A 21,057-nucleotide genomic window follows, 5' to 3' on the forward strand; every position below is an offset into this window, starting at 1 on the left:
GCTGACTGTCCACTGATCTGAGCGGTCCGCAGTGGAAAGATAGCCATGACCTTTGGACACTAAAGGTAGGAAGTGTATTCCCTTCTGAGAATTGACGTGTTCTGATGTGACAGCATTGAAGCTGGACACTAACCTGCTGAGAGGTCGGTCGATGCGTCACCACCAATGTTGCACTTTCCACAATGAAGAAGGAAGACGAAGAAAGAAAGAAAAACTCCTTCACACACAGATGCAGTGCAGTTTTTTAAGTTAAAGCAGATAAACTTGTCTACTGTTACAGAGTTACAGCATAGAAACGATAGCAAAAGTGTTTAAGGCATCTTGTTGACAAATTTATTTATAGAGCACTCCATAATTTTACTACATAAAAGATAAAACATATGTTAAATTCTTTTGTATAAGATAAGATAATCATAATTACAAGACCACTGGGAACGCTTTATACAGTAGATCAAACGATGATCGGAGTTGGACTTTAAGTTGTCCTGAAAATAGGTGAATATGAGAGCTGCCTGTCATTTATGTCGTTTTAAAATGAGGGTTATACATTTTCCTCTCTAAACTTAGTCACACGTGATTTCTTTTTATGTTGCAATCCTTGAATTTAACATTATAATTTCGATCGTTCAGACTATAAGTTTCTCCAGAGTATAATGCAAAAAATGCATCATCAAAGAAGAAAAACAAAATTAAAGTCGCACTTTTGGAAGAATTTTTTGTAACAAAATACAAGAACTAGAATGGACATGTCATTTTGAAAGGCAAATAATAACGCAATAACAATACAGTGGATATGTACGAACGCTTCACTACTGTGACACATTGACGTTTATTTATCGTCATGAAACAGGAGGAATCCCACATTTGTGTGATTGCAGCAGACAGATTCAGAGACATCACTTTGATTAGTGCAAAGACCGAGCGGCGCTTCTTCTTCCTGCTTTGCTGTTAGTAGCAAATACTGATACTCACACCTACAGGGCCATCTAGTGGTTGTTGGTGGGGAAATAACAAACACATGAGCCTATTTTATAAAAAATCACATATAAATCGGAGTTGAGTATAAGTCGCACCGCTGGCCAAACGCAGCAAAAAATGTAACTTTTACTCTGAAACATGCTAGAAATTCCTTATCGACATAAAGAGCAGTCTTTCCTTGATCTCCATCTCGTCGTCCGGCTAAAACTTTTGGCTTTTCGTCCAAAATCTCCATCAATATCATGTAGAGCAGGGTGAGGAGAGTAAAAGCAACAGATCCGTCATCCACAGGTGTGTCATCTGGACCGCCGGGGACCCAGAAAGCATCATGCTAAGTAGCTGAATTAATGAGTTTTCTGAAGCAGCCATTTAATGTAATTCGGCAACCAGCCAGCATTGGTAACTTAACCCGGTTACCTTTGGGAGCTGACCTCCCTCCATTACATTCCTCAGCAACTCTCTCTGCATCCCCTCTGCTCCCATGTTTTCATCTTCTCCTCCACCACTTTCCCACATTTGTGATTGCAGCAGACATATTCGGAGACATCACTTTGATTAGTGCAAAATGTTTGAGGCTTTTTCCCTGAACCATCTATGAATTTTAATGCTAATTTATGCCTAGTTTCTGGCCAATAAAGATGTGCTTTTAGACAGTTATTGCAAGTTGCTGGATCTTAAAGGATATATAATTTAAAGAGAGAAATCTTTTTCTTTTTTTTTTTTTACTAAATATGGTTGTGCTTGGCTGATTGATACTACTTCAACATCACAAAACAGCCTCATATCAACAAAAGGACAAAATTGCACCTAAGAAATATGCAAAAAATCCTATTTTTTATTAGTTTGAGGGAGATGTTTTGATGGTTCAGTTTGGACTTTTTCTAATAAACTGTCTAGCACATGACAGCCTTTTTCCTTATTGAGTTCATTTAAACTTTGAAGGACAGGAGATTTATGTGAAACACCTTATTTATGCACTTCTATGCCATTGATGAGTGTTACAGATTTGAAAAACTCAGCACAATCGTTTTTCATCTGAGAAAATAAGCCAGAGTCCTCAGTTTATTCAGTTAGGTGTTTATTTTATTTTACTCCTTTTTTTGAATGTCTCTAAAATATATATATTTATCATGAGACATAAATAATAAAATAACACTTATACCCAGAAGTTGCTTTAGTTTGGATTGATAGAAATGTCAAAGTTGGAGTATTTTTCTGATGAAAGTCATTTAACTCATGATAATCTGAGCCAACATATTAGACAGCAAAACAGATTAAAAACAGGATTTAAGACCTGATATTATTTTTTATTTAATAAAATGTAAATCGTCCCCTTTTGGCAGTGCTCAAAGGACTGTTGCCCATCAACACATTGTTGCCCCCCTCTAGTTGCTGCTGGTTTGGGGTTGGGTAGGAGAGGCAGCTGCCTGAGGAAAAACGCCTCCAGGTCTTCCAAAAGCCCGGGATTGAGCGACATGGAAATCCAGCGACTTGGTTAGCAGGAAATTCCAAAAGGTGTATGCATGCATTATTACTTCCACTTTAATTAATGAATTCTTTGATGCGTATTTTGGTGCAAATACACATCAAACTCCATATTTACCATAATTTAGCATCTACTTGAAAGCAATATCTAAGAGAATTCATTCATTCGTTCATTTTCTACCTGGTGAACAGTCCAGGGTGTACCCTGGTCGCAGTCTGTCGCAGGGCCACAATCACACACCCATTCACTCTCACGCTCACACCTAGGGACAATGTAGCCCTTGTGCTATCCTTAGGGGTCCAGATGACCCGATCCTTACATTGACGTGTTCTCCCTACCATGACAAAGGTGGATAAAGGTGGAAAGATTTCATGTAATCCATGGACACCAGTGAAGATCACAAATCATTGAAGAAAAAAGGTTCAGAGCACTGTCTAGTGGGTCTAGATGACCCAACTCCCAATGTTAAAGTGCCTAGGATAGCACAAGGGTTAAAGTTGCTTATTGACCTATGTAGCAGTGGGACAGTGGGTGGAAGCCAGAGACCCAGAGAGAACCCACGCATGCATGGGAGAACATGCAAACTCCACACAGAAAGGCCCCCCATTGATGTTCTGGTTCAGGTCCCCCAGCCAGGACTTGAACCAGGGGCCTTCTTGCTGTGAGGCAAGAGCGCTAACCACTGCACCACCGTGCAGCCCTCAGAGAATTTTTTTTAGTAACTGGAAACAAATTGAGGTGTCAAGGTGTTAATTGTCCATACTTTCAAACAAGAGGCCAAATCCAGACCTGGATGTTGAATGTCCAGTGTTTTTTCTTAACACCTCTGCCCTTTACTGCTCCTTTGAGGCAAAAGGTGATCACAGGCCCCTGAGGACTGGGTTTGGGACAATGACAGGAGTGTGTGATTCCATTATGAGTGCTCAGAGCTGCTGTTGGTAAAAGGTTATCAAGCTATTTCAAAGATAAACTACTTGTGAAGCAGCGAGCGCATGAGAGACTGCGCATGTAAAATTCTGAATTCTGTTTTTCCTGTTAAATCACTTTGTTGAGACAACAGCTCGCTGAATAATGCAGTAACAGCTCCCAGGCTTCCGCAGGTATCCTGTTAAAATTAGAATAAGCGATTTAATAATTCCCAGATGCTTTTATTTGAACAGTAAGAGGCTTTTGCCTCAGCCACACACATTCCTTTCTATTGGGAGAACACTCACAGAGTTAAACACATTTCCGCTCAGCGCTTTTTTTTTCTTCCTCTCACACAGTTTTTTACCAAACCTCACAAATAATCCTGGGAGATGAATGCTACTGTGGATTCATTAACGGTTATAAGTAGCTTTTCCCTTGAAGACAGACTACAGAAGGAGAAAGGGAGAAAATCGTTGGGTGGGAAGAGAGATTTTAAACGTGGATTGATCAGCGCCTCTTTAGCCTCAGTCTTAGTTTATGATATTGATCCACTGTTATTTCTCCGAGGAAGACAGGGTAGCTTTATTATTTATTGCACTTTTTTCTTTGTTGCATTCTGGTCACACTTTTTTTACTCGTATAAAATAATGTGAATTTATAAAAATCTCATGTATTTATATGCTTAGTTTTCTTTTTTAAACCAAAGCTGCCATGCCTTTTTAAAACTACTTCCTCTTATCATTTGTTCTTATTGATGTTTTGGTGATGCTTGACCAGTTTGCTGTAAAGCTGAAGAAATTAGTGTTTGCTGATTTGAGGTTAAAGACCCACTCCAAATAAAATAGTCCTTTTTAGGGGTATTTAACATGTTCTTGTGGCATTTTTCTGATGATGGAAGATAAGTAAGGAAAGTTAAGCTTTAAATTGCATTTCTGAGCATTTATTTATTCAAAACGTTGTGAATCAGGAGCAGACTAAAAAATAGCCTTTGAAAAATATCATATTTGTGGGGGGGTGGGGGGGTGGTCTGGCTTGGCTTGGGGGGGGTTGGCGGGGGGGCGCTGCTCGGTGGGGGTGGGGGGCAGCGGCGCTGGATGGGCTGCCCATCTGCACCTGGGGCTGGGATCGGCCCTTCCCTGGCTCTGGGACGGGGCGGGACAACCCCCTCGGGGCCCCCGGTCGCTCTGGGTGTCATCCGCTTCGGCTGCGGGGTCTGGGGTGGGGTGGGGTGGGGGGCTTGTCGGCCCTGTCCTGTGGGGGGGGTTCTGGGGGGGAGGGGGGGCCCACTATTGGTACGGGGCGGGGGGGGTTGACGGGTCGGGGTCTCCGCTGAGGCAATCGGCGGTTGCCCCGGCCGGTTGGCTGCCTTGGTCCCGTCGAGGCCTGACCAGAGCTCTTCTAGGGCCGGCGTTTGGGGGTGGGGGCCTGGGCTTGCTCCGGGGGGGGGGGGGGGGGGGGGGGGGGACGCTTTCTGGCTCCTCTCCCTCTGTGTGGGGTGGGAGGTGCCGGGCCTGGGGTGTCGGCGCCTCTGGGGGTGGGGCCCCTGGGCTGGGTGGGCCTAGCCCCTTTGTTGGGGGGGGGGGGGGGGGACAGCTGTTTGACCACTGGGGGACAGTCTACCAGCTGTCCCCAACTCACCCCCTTCCTCATATAACCTCATATTAGGGTGTGGGGGTGGGGGGTTTAGCCTGCGATGCGCCTTGGGGGGGGCTACTTGGCAGTGCCCCCCCCCCTATGGTTTCCGTATGGAGTGGGCCCTCCCTCTTTCGGTTTTATTTGCACCTTAGACATGTAGGGTCCTTGGTAGGAGGGGTGCTTGGACATCACTGCCAGCAAGCAGCAGATGTCCTCCTAGCACCCTACCCGCCAATTTTAACCGCACCTTAAGGCCCGTACACACCGGGACGAATATTCACCAGGCGTTATTCGCCAGCGTTTTTCGCCACGTTTTTTGTGTTCACACCCAGGCGATTTTCGCTGACGATGAGTGGAGTGAACATGCAATTTCATTCCCTGACATTAGATGGCGCTTAATGTAAACAGAAATACTCCTGTACACAAGGTGGCGCTGCGCAACTTTACGCTTCTTAAAGTCGCTTTTCACTCAGAAGTATTTCTGTATTTCTTACAAGTATTTACACGCTTGTCAGAATCAAACAAAGAAAACATGAATATTTCAAGCACCAGTAGCTCCAACTGGTGCTTGGTTCGGGGATGTTTTAGAATGTCCGTCATTATTGCTTCGCGGCAGTGTAGACGCTACTTGGCGTCTATCTTCTTCGCTGGTATGTGTGCTCAGCAAGGCAGTTTTGTGTTTGAGCGCCCCCAAGTTGTGTTTTACTGTAACTTCAGAAGCTCCAGACACGTGAGCAAAAGCGCCATTCTCATTGGTCGAGTAGATTTCGACGCGACGCGTCGAAAAAAAAAAACGAACCCGAGGCGTTTTTTTTTTTTGACGCTTTAACGCGTGGCGTTTTTTCGCGTCGGTGTGCACACTCTCGTTGGTGCCCTTTGTTTAGTCACGAGGCGTTAAACGTCGGCGAAAATCGCCGGCGAAATTCGTCCCGGTGTGAACAGGCCTTTAGACATTCAGGGCCCCTTGGTGGGGAGGGTGAGGGGACATCACTGTGAGTAATCAGGAGATGGTGGGGGGTACGGGTCCCTTGGCGGCGGCTGCCGTGTCCCCTGGGTGCCGGCTTCCTGCGCCCGGCGGTTCTCTCTCCGCGCGGTGGGGGGGTTTACATTACACCTGAGCCGGGTTTGTTCGTGTCCCTTGGGGGTTGGTCCTGGTCCTTGCCCCTGAGCGCTGGGCCCCGCCAAACTTCCAACAGTGGTGGGGCCTGGTCGGGCCATGTTTACAACACCCCTTGTGGGCCCCCCTTTTTCCCCGGGGTGCTCCCCTCCGGGGTGGGGGTGGCTGGCCCCTGCCTTGGCTCTTCCGGTGCAGCGGGGGGGCTGTTCTCCTGGTTGGGCTGGGGCACCGCTCTCTTTCCCCCGTGCTTCCCTGCTCTTTGGCTCTGGGGGCCTCGCGGCGGTCCTGCTGGCCCTGGCCTGGGTGGCGGATTTGGTCGCCCAGGGGGCGATTGTCCCCTGCCTGCTCCCGTGTGGCGTTGGGGGGTTCCGGCTGCCACTGCTGCTGCGGCGGGGGTCTGGGTGTGGGGGTGGCTGGGCGCTCCTCCTCCTTCTTTTCACATTTCACCATCCATTTTAGAAGAACATAAACACTCACCTGAGCACAGGTGTTAGCTCACCTTTGCACTAATAGTTTGCATGATTGAATGAACGAAAGATCTCACACTAGTTGGTTTAAAGGCATAGGTATGCGTGTGTGAACACTATCTGTTTTGTGTACATGTTGACATGTGGACATTTTTGCAGCTAGCAGGTGTGTTGATGACATTTCAGTGTGTGTGTGGACAAGCCCCGCCCTTTTTGTACTACATTTGAGCCTTGCCGTAATGATAAACAACCAGTAAACTTGTCTGCTCTATGCTGCTTCATGGTCTTATCCCCCCCCCTCCCACTATCACCCCCCCCCCCCCCTCTAACGTCCCTCTCTCTTCTTCCCTCCTTTCCTTTTCCGTCCGGTCCAACACCAAAGATTTTCAAACATAATTGAAATTAATAAAGTTTGGCCTCAATTTCAAAAGGGGTTTATTCAGTCATGCCTTTGGTTTGTCTGAAGATTAATAACCCCTCTTGTTAAAATAAAATATGTCCAACACAAGAGGCCCTCAGCTCTCATCTATCTTCCCAGCTGTTGGACAGGACAAGTTTAAAAAAAAAATATCATATTTGTGACGTAGGAAATACGCTGGATGGGCTACAAACTCCCTGTGAGAAGGGCCAACAGCCCCGCCTACGAGTCATAGGTGAATTTCTGATGAACTCCTGCTGTTCTGCAGAAACTATGTCCTGGAAATCAAACAGCATCATCTTAATTAAAAGACCACTGGAAATTAATTAAAAATAGATTAAAAGATTATCAGAGTGGGACTTAAAGGGGTTCCTTGCATAGAGAAAATACCAAAGGGGGCAAACAGTTGAAAAAAAAACAGGAATTATAATATATAATTCAGCTGTTTAGAGAAGAATGTTGAGCACTGATGCATTATATAACTGTGCTCTTTACTTTTCTTTGGTTCATTCATACATGGAATTTGTTGCCCTAAAAGGACAGTTTAAAAAAGGTATTTTTATATTGAATTTATAAAATGAAAAAAACATTTTCAGCAGTTCTCTAAGACCTTAAATATATATTTTTTTGTTAATACATGAGAGTGAAGCAAATCAGACAGATCATGCTTGCCTTTTTTCAGACAGCCAACTACTGTACATCTCGCTGTCGTAGATGGAGGTTCCCCCTCCCGGCTCTCACAGGTATTTAAAGCTCCGGCTGCAGTTTTTAGCCTCCTGTGATGTAACTGGTGGGATTTCAAATGTAATTCCAGTGTCGGGGTGGGGTTGCTGTTGTAAATGTTTGATGAAGAACGTGGCCCTAGCTTTGGGACGCCCAGGCACATCCTGAGCCGCCCATGTAGGAAATAGCCTTTTAAAGACTAACTCGCCTCTGCTAGTGCCAGGTGGAAGCCCTCGGGTGCACATGAAGGCTGAGGAGGTTACCATGTCCATAGGCGTGTGGAGGCTGCCTGCAAAAAAAAACAGAGCACATTTACGTGCCCCATCATACACTCTCCACAGACATTTTTGCGCCTGCATTTTAATACACTATACTCGATCTACAGCCTGTCTTTGTTGTACGCTCATCCCGTTTGGCAGGTGAGACCTCCTGGATAATCCTTGTTTTTCCTAACACTGAACCTCAATAATGAGCCCCCTGGATTCCATTGCTTACTGTCATTTATTGAAACCCTGAGAGCTGGAGAAGGGCCAGTGGGCGTTTCCTGACAGGGAGGCAGCAGAGCGTGGCATTTCACCATCTGGGCCACACTGGGATCAGCACAACATGAGTGCCTGATCTAGATACATCACTAGACATCAACGGCTTCAGAAGACTCACTGTGTGTCACACAGGACAGGACAGGCGACGGAGCGCACGCCTGCAGCAGCATGAGAGCGGGAGCCTCCTCCTCCTCCTTGGTTTTGTTTTGTCTTTTGGCTGTGTGCAATATGGACAAAGTCATGTTGTTGTAATAATTGCGGCTTCAAGTCATTCTCATTTAGAACAAATACTCAACTTGGCTTCAATGTGGTCCAAAGAACATACATTCTGTTGTTCTGATCAGCCCCAGTGCAGCACAGAGGGAAAGCACAAACAAAATATATTTTTCCAATGTACTCATTTCTTCACTTCCTGAATATGCAGGTCAGTTCAGATTTTGTTGCTCAGGCTTTGTCTTAGGCCTCAGTCACAACTGCCCTTATGAGTGGAAACGGGCTGTCTGCAGGTGAAAAAGGGGCAAACCTATACCAGGCACACAGGCTACTGGATGAGCCTGTAGAGCAGCGGTCCCCAACCCCCGGGCCGCGGACCAGTACCTGTCCGTGGGTCATTTGGTACCGGGCCGCACAGAAAGAATAAATAACTTGCATTACTACTGTTTTATTTATTTCGGAATCTGAAAGACGTTTTATTTTGAAAAATTGCCGGATTCTCTGTTACATCCGTCAATGTCATTTTTGACGCAGGCCAAGGCGCTCTTCTCGGTCACGTGATAGGATACAGCTAAAATAAAACCCAGGAGCTAGCAAAAAGAGTAAAAAACAAACGTCTTTGGAAAGTTTCTTTGCCAAGAGGAAAAGGCCCAGCCAGGAGACAGAAGAGGAGCCTCTGACTTCCATAAAAAGAAAGCTACATTTACGAGACCGTACTTCTTTTTTGCACCATGAGTGTGGGAAGGGGAGAGGATGATGACACCTGTGCGATGTAAACTGTTAAGCCTGTAAAAATAAAAGCACAGAGTTTGTCTTGTCACGTCATTGATCCTCCCTCCTCCTAGTATTGCTACAATAATCATCCGCCTATATTTAAAAGGCCGGTACGTGAAAGTTTGTGTGACATCATACCTCTCCGTGGTGTGAAAAAGGTTGGGGACCACTGCTGTTGAGGGAAAATGTCCATGGACATTTTTCTACGGGCTTGCTGTGGGCGACAGGTCGTAGTGAACACTTATACAACATGTGAGGGTTTAAGTAAATAAGCTGCAGGCACGTTGAATGGATTTTTCCTTTTTTTCAATTCCCCCTAATACAGAGCACTTCACAAGGGGCTTGTTAGTGTTGTTCATGTGATCAGTGCGTGCTCCATGCTTGCAGCCATAATGTTAGAAATTAGGATGTTAGAAAATCAGAGTGTATTTTGTGTGGGCATCCTGCAGGTGTCTGACTGGGGTTTATTTTTCACATGCACACCCCGTGCATTAGGCCAACCTTACTAAGGACTAGAGTGCAGCGTAAGAGCGCCATATGACAGTTTGACATGTACACAATCCCAGTGGGATTAATTTACAGAAGCCCAAAATATACTTCTCGATACATTTACCACACACACGACAATGGTATGTGCCATTTTCATGATGTCCCTAAAGGGGGCCACAGGAGCCACAAGGAACTGCAATACACACCTGTGCTGTCTTGCCTCTCTACGACCCAAAAACCCGCAGCACCCTCATACAGGTGCATGTGACTTAGGCCTCATGTGGCTTTTCCCACAGTTAATAAAGTGTGACATGTTTGGATTGGGACTCTATTTACTTTTCATTTGCACAGCTCTGATTGGCTCGCCAAATGAGGTTTCAGTACAACCTGAACATGACATCAAGATCAGACGGGCAACAGAAAAACACACACAGCTCTGGTTCTGGGTTGATTGTGCATCAGCCGATAAAAGGTGCTCCTTGCTTGGTGTGGTAGGAAAAAGTAGCATCTCTGTGCACAATGCATAGACACAAGAAGAAGAAAAAAAAAATTTTTTAACACAAAAGCACAATACACAGGAAAATACAGTGGTACTGGTACAGGTACAGTGGTGGGGCATGCTGGATTCCAGTGTGGATTGATCAGATTAAAGAAATCTCAGCACATGCGAAAATCTTGAAAATCACAAATGAAATTGTGGTTTCTTTGATGGTTTGTGGTTAGTTTTTAGGTTTTGGTCTCTTTTTTTAAAATTTTGTCATTGTTTTGTGCGGTTTTGTGTGATTATGCACCAGAATCTGTGGCTTAAGGTTGGTGTCAGGATGTGCTTCCACATGAAAAATGTGTGAAAGTTTGGGAACCGCAATGTTATGGCTGGTAGAAGAAGATAACAGAAAAATATTGTATTGATCCTAGAAAGGGGAAATTACCTCATTACCATACCTCTATTGAAAATGGCAGATAGATAATATATTACACAAGAAATTCACACACACATGACAGCAGTAATATTTGTCCGGTATCTATGAGGCGTTGTAGTCAAATAGCTGACAGGAAGCCTTCCTTCCTGCAGGGAGGTGTTAAACTCTCTGACTGAAGCAGCTCCTCAGTGCGCCCACAGTCCCATGCCGAGGATGATGATGATGATGAGGATTTTCCATGATGGATTCTAGTTTGTGTAACATCCTCCCCACCACATTCACAACCTATGGAGTGGATCCAGATTTCCACATCAGTTTGTTGATCCTCTTCCTGTTTCTGTCAGAGCATCCACACCCCCAGCCACACACTTGGTAGAAGAGGGCAGATGCAACAACAGCATCTTAAAAACTCTCTAAGAGTCAAAGAGTCCTGCAAACTCTGAAGGACCTCAGGCTCCTCAGAGTCTCCTGTGATTGTTGCCAGGCGACAACAGCTGATTGTGTCATCGATGCACCCACCTCAGACCCAGAAGTGGTGGGAAACAGTCCAAAAAGGAGCAGCAGGCACGCCACCGCACTCAAAAAGTCCACGTAGTGTCAACAAAAACTAAGAGACACATGTAGCAGCAGGAGGCTAATGCTGTTTGTTCATGTACAAGGTCGGATTTTGTTTAGAAATGATCAACATTTAGGTTGTGTTCCCCCAGTCATTAGTTTGCCTAATTTAAATATATCACAACCTCATTTTGATTTACAGCTATAGGATGTATGGGATGTAATTTAATACATGACTGAATATACAATTGTGCTAATTTAATAACAAACATTTATAACAAAATAAACAAGATTATTTATTTGAAAACCCTTAACTTAAATGTTAGACAAAGCAGATTGAAAATTTCCATCCATCTGTGTTAGAATAGCTTTGTAAAGCATTCAGTATCAGCCTTTTCCATTGAGCTGCGCAGACGCTTTGAAATCTGTGCTCATAATGTTTTCATGCTCGCTGACCTCTATATGGATGTGTCTACCTGGATTGCACCTGCTGCAAGTTTGAAATACACATGAATTAAAAACAGTTATTCATTAAATGCATTTTGAATTGATAAGATGTTATCTACTTTCTAATTATTTACACAGACGATTGTGTCTACAATGAACCTTAGGAAGCATATAAATATTTTTCTTATTTTTAAATCTGCTTTCACACAGATTTTTGTCGCACAGGAGCTCCCTGAAGTACACTGTCTTCCTGATGGTACACATCTGAAAGAACTGATCTATAAACAAACCACCATGTTCGTTCTCAAGTTACTAGTAATTTTATTTAATTATCAAGTAGAGGTAGTATAAAAAATTCTCCCCTTAGAATCTTAATCAAAAGTAAATATTTATAAAAACGTGTAACATTCTGATGAATATTTTTACATCTAAAAGATTATAGTATTTTTACAGTTCTAAAGTCGATTGCAGCATGTGGTTATGCGGTGGTCAGGGTCTCCCTGTGCTGCCGTTGAGCTCCACATTTTCCTTTTGTTTAGATTTCAGGAAACTGGGCCATCTCATCTTTAGCGCATCTGTAATTCCTTCAGAGCTGTTCAATGATGGAGAACATCAGCAGTGGCCTGTGACAGGACTCACGGATGGATTCATCCCTCCCTGGATCATTTAAATTTGATGCTCCTGTCGCTTTTGGCACCATGGCAGAGTTAAAAAAACAAAAAACATTTCAGCCCCATTTTCTTGTGTATTTTTTGTGGTTAAATAATATATAAGCTTCGATTTAAGCCTGATATTGCACTAAGTTTACCTTAGAGATGAGCAGAAATAGCTTTCATTAATGAAGTCTGGAGAGCATTGTGGGTAAACAAGTTTCCAGTATCAGCTAATTAGAGGCGTTTTAATGATGCAATAACTTTGTAGTTGCAGTTTATTTGTTGAGGTCTGCAATTTTTATGTCAATGTATCTCTTTGTTTTCTTGTTTCCAGGAACCTGCTGGACAGAGACACATTTTCCAAGTCTGATCCAAGTAAGCCTGTCCTTTTTTCCCACTGAGATCTGACACACATGCATTTACACATACACAGCAGCTCCCAGCATGCATCACACACACTCACACTGGCTATCTAACAAACACGCATGTGCACTTGTGGACGTCCAATTAGCCAGAAAAACATTCCAGCACATTTGCACTGAACACCCCCTTCCACACACACACACACACGTGTAACCTTGCTTGTGTGAATTTGGAGGCATTTGCATATGTCAGAGGGTTGTGTTTGTCACTTTCCTGCTTCTGATGTGAGACAGGAGAACTAGATCATCTCCACACATCCACATTGCTTCAACACACACCATTCTAGCTTGGCATCAACGTTTCAATATCCCAGCTGGTCCAGTGGTTTTTAAAGTGTGAAGCCCAACAAAACAGACGATTATAAGTTTGTGTTTTTAGGTCTTTCTTGTAAAGAAGAAACCTAAGTGACGGTCCGGAGGAGAGCTGTAAAATGGTTTAAAAAGTAAAGTGACATTGTTGTATTCCTGAGCCTCTAGGGTTTTGCATGTTACAAGACACTGATGCTGATGGTGCTGGACTCCGTCCTCTGTCTACCTTTCTATGCAGCTCTGTTAGTTTTTGTTATATTACCGGCAAAGCCCATGTTTTATTCACAGCTACTTATTAAGCTGTGTTTACACAGAAAAGCTTTCATTGCCTTGGCGTGGATCAGTCAGGCATGTTCATTGAATCGTCTTCTAAATAACCTCAGTGAGATGTAACAGTGCTGCTGAGATGTCACATATCTCTGAGAATAAGGTATCTGCCACATTCTAGGATTATCCAGCATAAAAGAAAACATTAGCCTGTGTCTTGGATTTCCCCTCAAACCGCACATGTTCTGTTTAAAATTGTTGTTGTTTACTTTTTGGCATATCCCTTTTGGGGTCACCACAGCGAATCAGCTTTCACAGTGTTGTACAGGTGGTTTGGCAGAGGGACCGGCTCAGGACCCAGAGAGACCCAGACTTGGGGATCTTTGTGGCTATATAGTTATCAAATAGTTCGAAGGGTCTTGCCCAAGGACCCACATACCCATTAGGCTCATCGCACCCACATGGGAATCGAACACTGGTTTCCCATGCACCAGTCCTACACATAGCCAACTAGGTCATCCAGCTGCTAGACTTATGTATAAGACTAGTTTAGGACATTTTTTTTTTTTTACTTGGTTCTGACTGTTGGTAGGTGATCCAAAAGAAACAACATGAGCCAGGTCCTAAATATAGTCAAATACAGTTGACAGTTGCCCAGTAAGGCAGTAAGGTGGTGTAGAGCTGACAAATTGAGGACCATCTATTAATCAAAGGATTACGATTTAAAAGTTAGCATAAAATATGGTTTATATAGTACAGTTTTGTTTTAAGAAAACTCCAAACTCAAGGAAAAAATGTTTTTTTTAAGGCTTTTTTTCCCGTCTGTCATGTTTTTTTGTCTTTTAAAGTTCAGGTTCCAGTAAAAAGGAACTGACATGCTTTGTTAGGATTGCTTAATGGAGCATCAAATCACACTAATATAGGTAAATACCCAAGTTAACAAGAATATACAAAACAATAAGGTAAATAATGAAAATATTATATGTACACACCAATTGCACAGATGATTCATAACCACAAATGCAGCAGTTCAATTATTTATTATACTTGTTTTTTTATTAATGCTATGTATTATTAATAAATTATATTAATACTTTTTAAAACAATTCTGCTACGTATTAATTATGTAATGTTATATAAAATGAAATTTTTAAATTTAATTATTAACAAACTATAATAAAATAAAGTCACTATTTAATTTTATTGATTGGAATTCTTCATATTATTATGATTTATGTTCTTTCATGTGGTTCTTAAACACATAAAAATGTGAATGTACAAAACCTAAAACCTGACTTTACTGGCCTTCCTGGAGGCAAAAATCATCAATACACCATGATTACATCATCATTAGAAATCATCAGTTGATGATGGCAAGTCCAAGTTCTTGTGAAACGTTGGACCTTACGTAAGTCTGCTCTGCTGCCCCTCTACTTGCTTTTCTTCTCAGAGGGAGTCTACATGTTCACCCCCTTGTAAGGTTGGTTTCCCCTACACCTCCTGTTCTTCCTGTTTTTTCTTAAACACAAAGAAAGTGCATAATATTGTCATTAAAGCAGCAAGTTGGCAGGATAGTAGGGTCTTGCTAGTGCATATTGCATTCACTTCAAATGGAAATGGGCGGTTTTAGTCTAGAAAACCAGTGATTAAAAAAAAAGTGTACTTCTTACAAGATTGTTCCCTGGGCGATCGCCCACTTTGCCCTTAGGTAAAACCACCTCTTGTTTTAACTCTTATAAAACGTATAATGAATAAAGGTTGTATATCACTTTTCTTTCTTTCTATTTTTTTTCTTGATATAAGGTTTATCTAGTTGAGATACTGCACTATTTTATTGCACCAGTAGTGTTTGGAGGTGTGGCTGCCTATGTTTGAACCCATAACTGATAAGCTCCCAGAATCAAGGATTGGACCTTTAAATGTCAGATGGTGGGAAAGGAGGATGAGCATCCCTGCCCGCCCCTGCGTTTATGCAAGGAGGCACTTGTGCTGCGTCCATGTCTCTGCTCTGCTGACAGCACTGGCCCTAGTCACACAGCATTAGACCGCCTCGGCAAACATACACACACTCACACACACATTCAGGGCCTCCGGCAAACTCACAGACCACCATCATATTAGCTTATAAAGCTGGACAGCAATCCTGTGTTCTACTCCTGTGCACGTGCTGACTTGTGCATGTATGTTAGCTGTGCTTCATCGGATTGGAAGAGGGCATTGGGCTGCCATGAACACTGAGATCAGTGTGTGTCCACCTTGGCTTCTGCATACATCCAAGTAGGAATTGTACTGACTGTCAATCTTTTTTCCTCATCACTTCAGTTGTGACTTATCAGCGCACCGCAAAGCACTCTCTGAGACCGTGCATAGCCAATTTGCAGATGCTCTGCTACCTTATCCCCTGCACAATAATGCAAATTTTACATTCCATCCTATGCTTCCTAGCAACATTAAAGGATTTACTTCATTCAGCCAATTGAGCTGCAGTTCAGTGCACACCACCTGATGCAATCACATGCTCAATGCTGTTTAGTCTGGCCTCATTTGACCAAAATGGCTCTGATCCTCCGTGGCATGGGCTAACAAAACCTTTGAACCTTTGGTAATATAACTTTGACTACAGATAAAATAAGGTCTAAATGTGTGCCCCCCCCCCCCCCCCCCCCTACACAGATGCTTCGCAGGAGTGATGATAATGAACATAGCTGTCAAAAAAATGTCAAAAGAGTCTCGTCCTGTTAGTGGAGCTTTGGCAGCTCCTATATAGTCAGAAAATGGGGCAGGGGGCTTAGAGTTTAAAGCATATGAGTCATTATAGTGGTGCCTTTCATACAGATGTTAAAAATAAGCCTGAAACTGCATTTACTTCTGTTTGCGTAAATGTGTGTATAGATCTACTTTCTTTCTTCAACATGCTTGTTTTCATGTATGTCAACAATAAGGGACAAATGGATTTTATTTCTTATAAATGTCTTATGAGGGATCTTTTTTGCATTTGCTTTTCACTGTATGACAAACGGCAAAAAGTACAATTCTTGATTGAGTTTAGGTGGAACTTTCTTTGTGGTGCACACATCTGATCTCATATTGTTTACCTGCTTCTGTAAAAAAGAATTGTCATATACTTTGACTACAGACAAAAAGGCAATTTTACTGTTGCTCTATTCAGTCTCATAGCCAATATAGTTAAGGAAAGCCAAATGATCTTCACTCCTGCACGGGTTACCTGCCGTTGATAGTGATGCAGTGAGTTTCTTTTCTTCAAAAATGACGTTATATTCTCGAGGCACTGCTTCTTTTCTAAACCCTTTACTGTGAATTCTTTCCATCCATTTCATTAAAGCCTCTTAAAGACCCACTCCAATTTAAATGTTGGGTTTTGGTTTCTTTAACATGTTCTTATGTCATTTTTCTGATGGTGGATGACTTACAGTGAGGTAAAAAAAACACTGTATTTGAACACCATGTATTTTTGCAAGTTCCCCCACTTAGAAATGTTGTAGGGGCTTGACATGTTCATCTTAGCTGCATGTCAACTGTGAGGGATAAAACCTAAATAAAATCTGGAAATCGCATTGCATGATTTTTTTTAAATAATTGATTCATATGCTACTACTGCCAATAAGTATTTGAACACCTGTTTATCAGCTAGAATTCTGACTCCACTTATTATCCTAAATTAGAAGAACCTGTTTGAGGTTTTTAGCTGCATAAAAACCTGTCCACCCCATACAATCAGTAGGACTCCAACTACTAACATGACCAAGACCAAAGAGCTGTCCAAAGACACCAGAGACAAAAGTGTTCACCTCCACAAGGCTGGAAAGGGCTATGGGGCAATTGCCAAGCACCTTGGTGCAAAAAGGCCCACTTTTGGAGCAATTCTTAGAAAATGGTAGAAGCTAACATGACTGTCAGTCTCTCTTGGACTGGGGCCTCATGCAACTTGCGGGGTCTCAATGATGCTAAGAAAGGTGAGGACTCAGCCCAGAACTACACGGGAGTAGCTGGTCAATGACCTGACCTGAGCTGAGATGGCTGTTTCCAAGGTTACTGTTGGTAATAAACTAAGACGTGGTTTGGAATCATGCATGGCACAGAAGGTTTCAAAAGTGGGCAGAAAATTTGGGCCCCGAATGGGTTTGTCTGCAGTTTCCATTGTGTCCCCACCTGTGTTTGCCCACATTGCAAACCAATGTGGGCAAACACAGGTGGCACTCAGTGGGCTGGCTTGCTCGCTAGCCAGTCGACTGATGGACAGCATAGCTGCTTGCTCTGCTGGACTTTGGGGAGTGGAGAACCACGGACCTCACCACGAAAACTGCAGACAAACCCATTCGGGGCCCACATTTTCTGCCCACTTTTAAACCACAGGGGGTCCACTTGGCATTGCTGGTTGGGATATTATATTAATCTAGTAGAGTTCCTGACTTTTGAATCCAGGATTAGCAAAAATTTAAAAGCTAAAAAAACATTTACAAAAGTTTAACTTTGAAAGCAAAGCTAATTTCCAATCAGCCAGCTAGTTAATACAGTCACGATTAAGTCTCTCATCAGTAAGTGACAGCTCATACATTAAGTCATGAGTACACTCAATAATAATTAGTGTTTAAGATTGTGATGATTAGCATCATCTTAGAATCCACTGCAGAATCAGTTTAGTGAGGAAATGACAGATCAACACTGGATCAGCAACTGAAGACCCTAATTGGATTTGTGGTCACTGGGAAGACTGAGACAGACTTTCAAAATTGTTCTATTAAAAAATCCTCCAGAATCAACTTTTCTTGATTGTAATGCTTGCTCTGGTCTGGGTTTTCAAAAATACTGTTATTTAAGAAAAAACGTCCAAGACTGAACTAATAAAACGGATGTCGGAGAGACAAAAATCCAGGTCAGAGCACTCTGGCTCACAAGGCAGGTGAGGAAGAAAAACTGGCAAAATCCAGACAGGGTTGAACTTTAACATGCTCCAGAAGAGACAAGCAAGAAAACAGGCACACAAGTTACCCAGATACAGTGGGTGTGGAGCAGACTGTCAGGAAAAAAACAGAACCTAAATCCCAACCAATACTGTCACTGTTTTACCTGTACACTTTAGTAATCTTACATCGATCTCCAAACTAGCAGTTCTTGATTATAGATGATGCATTACAATTAGGCTTTCTATAAAGCTCTAATTCTATGGGGGTAGATAACTTTCAAAACTGAACCATTTGATGTAGAGAAAAATTATTCAGTCAATAAACAATATTAAATGTAAATTGGTCTGAAACATTAACACAGCAACACCAATATATTTAAAAAGTCCATTCTGAGGCTCATTTATTAGATTGAAATAGAATTAACTTTGTTGAACCCAAATGGGCAAATTAACCAATTTACTGTAGATTTGTGAAAGCGTCTTTAATCCCTGGCGTTCGACTTCTAGTGATTGTCAGAACGCATGCGCACTTTGTTGAGTCAATATATTTTTGACAGTAATGTAACGGAGAAATTTCTCATTTATATTAAAGAAAAGTAGAAATTAAAATGTCAAACCAAATATTGTCTTCACATTGTTTCCTTTTTTACAGTATGCACAACTATGTCAATAAGGATACTTTTTTTTATTGACACTCTTTGTACCCCATACAATTAATTATTACACATTTCTTCCAATGGTATATCTAAAAGTCTTAATTTTGGCAGCAATATTAGTTTAATCCCCTGCAACCAATAGGTGGAGTCAGTTTTAGTTCATTTACCTATTAACTGTCATTGCCTTGAAGGCTAACCTCAGCACGTCATATGTAGTCTCAGTGGTTTTTGATTGGTACAGTTGTCTAAATTTATGTTTAACCCTTGTGCTATCCTAGGCACTTTAATGTTGGGAGTTGGGTCATCTAGACCCACTAGACAGTGCGCTGAACCTTTTTTCTTCAATGATTAGTGATCCCCACTGGTGTCCATGGATTACATGAAATCTTTCCACCTTTATCCACCTTTGTCATGGTAGGGAGAACACGTCAATGTAAGGGTGGGGTCATCTAAGATAGCACAAGAGTTTAGGAATTGATCATATTAAATTAACATGCAATTCCTTCTGTTTCTATAAATATTTTTAGGGATTTCAGGGCCGACAATGTGCTTCCAGCGTGTGACTAAAAAGTAATGGCTGCCAAATGCAAAAATGTCATTTTATTTCCACTTTATTGGTGCAGTTCACACTCATTTGTGCTATTTGCCCATGATTCCCGCCTCCTATGAAATACCATCACGCTGTAAGGCAAACTTCTATTGACATTTAGTTAAGAAGTTTCCTTTTTTGTTTTGTAAAGGTCTAGGTGAAATGCTCTTTAATTAATCTGCCACTGATTTTCTCTCCCCTCCAACAGTTTGTGTCCTCTACACCCAAGGAATTGCCAACAGAGAATGGAGAGAGGTGAGTGGAGATGATGCTTTTATCTGCTCTTTTAACATCAACAAATACAATTTCTCTTACATCATTTCTGCCCCAAAGAAAATCTTTGCTTTTTAGAACATTTTCAGTTCGCACACTTTTACTTAACCCTTCTATTGATTGCATTCAGGAATAACCAAAAGCTTATTTTCTGTTGAGAGTCAATATCCTTCTGACATGCTTAGCCAGTTTAAACCACTCAGACTGAACAACTGCTCGCTTTCACGGAAGTAAAAAGCCACTGAACACTTGAAAGCCTTTTGAACCCAATTCATTGGTGAGTTTGTCGGTGAGAAGAAAAAAATCCCTGGAATCCAAACAGCAAAAGAAGAGCTGCACATCAGAGCGTCTGCAGCTGTGAAAGCTGCTTTTACCTGATAACAGAAAACAGTCTTTGTACATTTAATGCATGATAAAACAAGTCTTTTAGGCTCCAGATAAATAATAAAAATAAATTGTTATCTGGTCAGAGGCCACAAACATTCATCTTGCAATTTGTAATTTTTTTATTGTCACGGATCAACAGCTTTTGTTTCACACAAAAAGTGAAACATTTGGGAAAATAGCAAGTTTCTAGATTCCTCGAGTAAAAAGGATTTGTTCATAAACCTTCAAGCCCTAAGCTTCTTGAGCCTTCTGCCAGTCTTGACTGCCGTTAAACATGTGGTCAGGCCTGACTGTAGTAATACTGCAAAATATAAAGATGCAATTTAGCTTGTATTTCTCTGATAAAAAAGGAAAAAAAGACAAAACCCTGACTTAAACTGGATTTCTCGACTATCTATCTACTTAATTTAAATCTGTCAACAGCTTTAATCGTTGAACTGAAATGTGGCTCTCTGCCGGTTAAACCAACCCCTCTGTTTTCCTGTGGGAATATTATTCTACTCTTCAAAGTTGTGACGCACACATGGCAATCTTTGCTAATTGTAGATTATTTGAAATAGGTGCTTCAAAGCTATGAGTGAACTATTTATACATAAAGTCTTGTTTCAAAAGACTGACACATTTTTCAAGTTACAGCACGCAGTGTGTGTCATGAGACGGACAAAAATCTAAAACAAACTGTCTATTCCTTTTAAGTTCTGCTTCGTCTGCTTTTCAGTAGATGGTAAAGAAAACACAAAACCACCACCTGCTGTGGGGGTTTGTGTAGAACAGTGGTGTCTGTGTACAATAATGTTAAGATTGTTTAGAGCGCTGGCTGGCGGGGAGACAGATGAACATCCCAGCACAGACAGACACCCATTGACTGTATATGAGAACTGGACTGAGAGACTCCTCCCCACGG

The 21,057-nt window shown here is 42.2% G+C and overlaps 1 protein-coding gene across 1 annotated transcript in view; it reads left to right on the plus strand.

Annotated features, from left to right (window-relative positions):
• The window catches only part of LOC101173626 (copine-8), a 123,544-nt gene that overhangs the window by 15,914 nt on the left and 86,573 nt on the right, over window positions 1-21,057 (plus strand). The window contains exons 2-3 of the mRNA XM_023955579.2: window positions 12,661-12,701; window positions 19,702-19,748. Of these exons, the coding sequence (XP_023811347.1) occupies window positions 12,661-12,701; window positions 19,702-19,748 (88 nt within the window). The remainder of the gene's footprint in view (window positions 1-12,660; window positions 12,702-19,701; window positions 19,749-21,057) is intronic.

Source organism: Oryzias latipes, chromosome 6 (genome assembly GCF_053564925.1).
Source record: "Oryzias latipes strain Hd-rR chromosome 6, Olatipes_Hd-rR_3.1".
NCBI classification, from domain to species: domain Eukaryota; kingdom Metazoa; phylum Chordata; class Actinopteri; order Beloniformes; family Adrianichthyidae; genus Oryzias; species Oryzias latipes.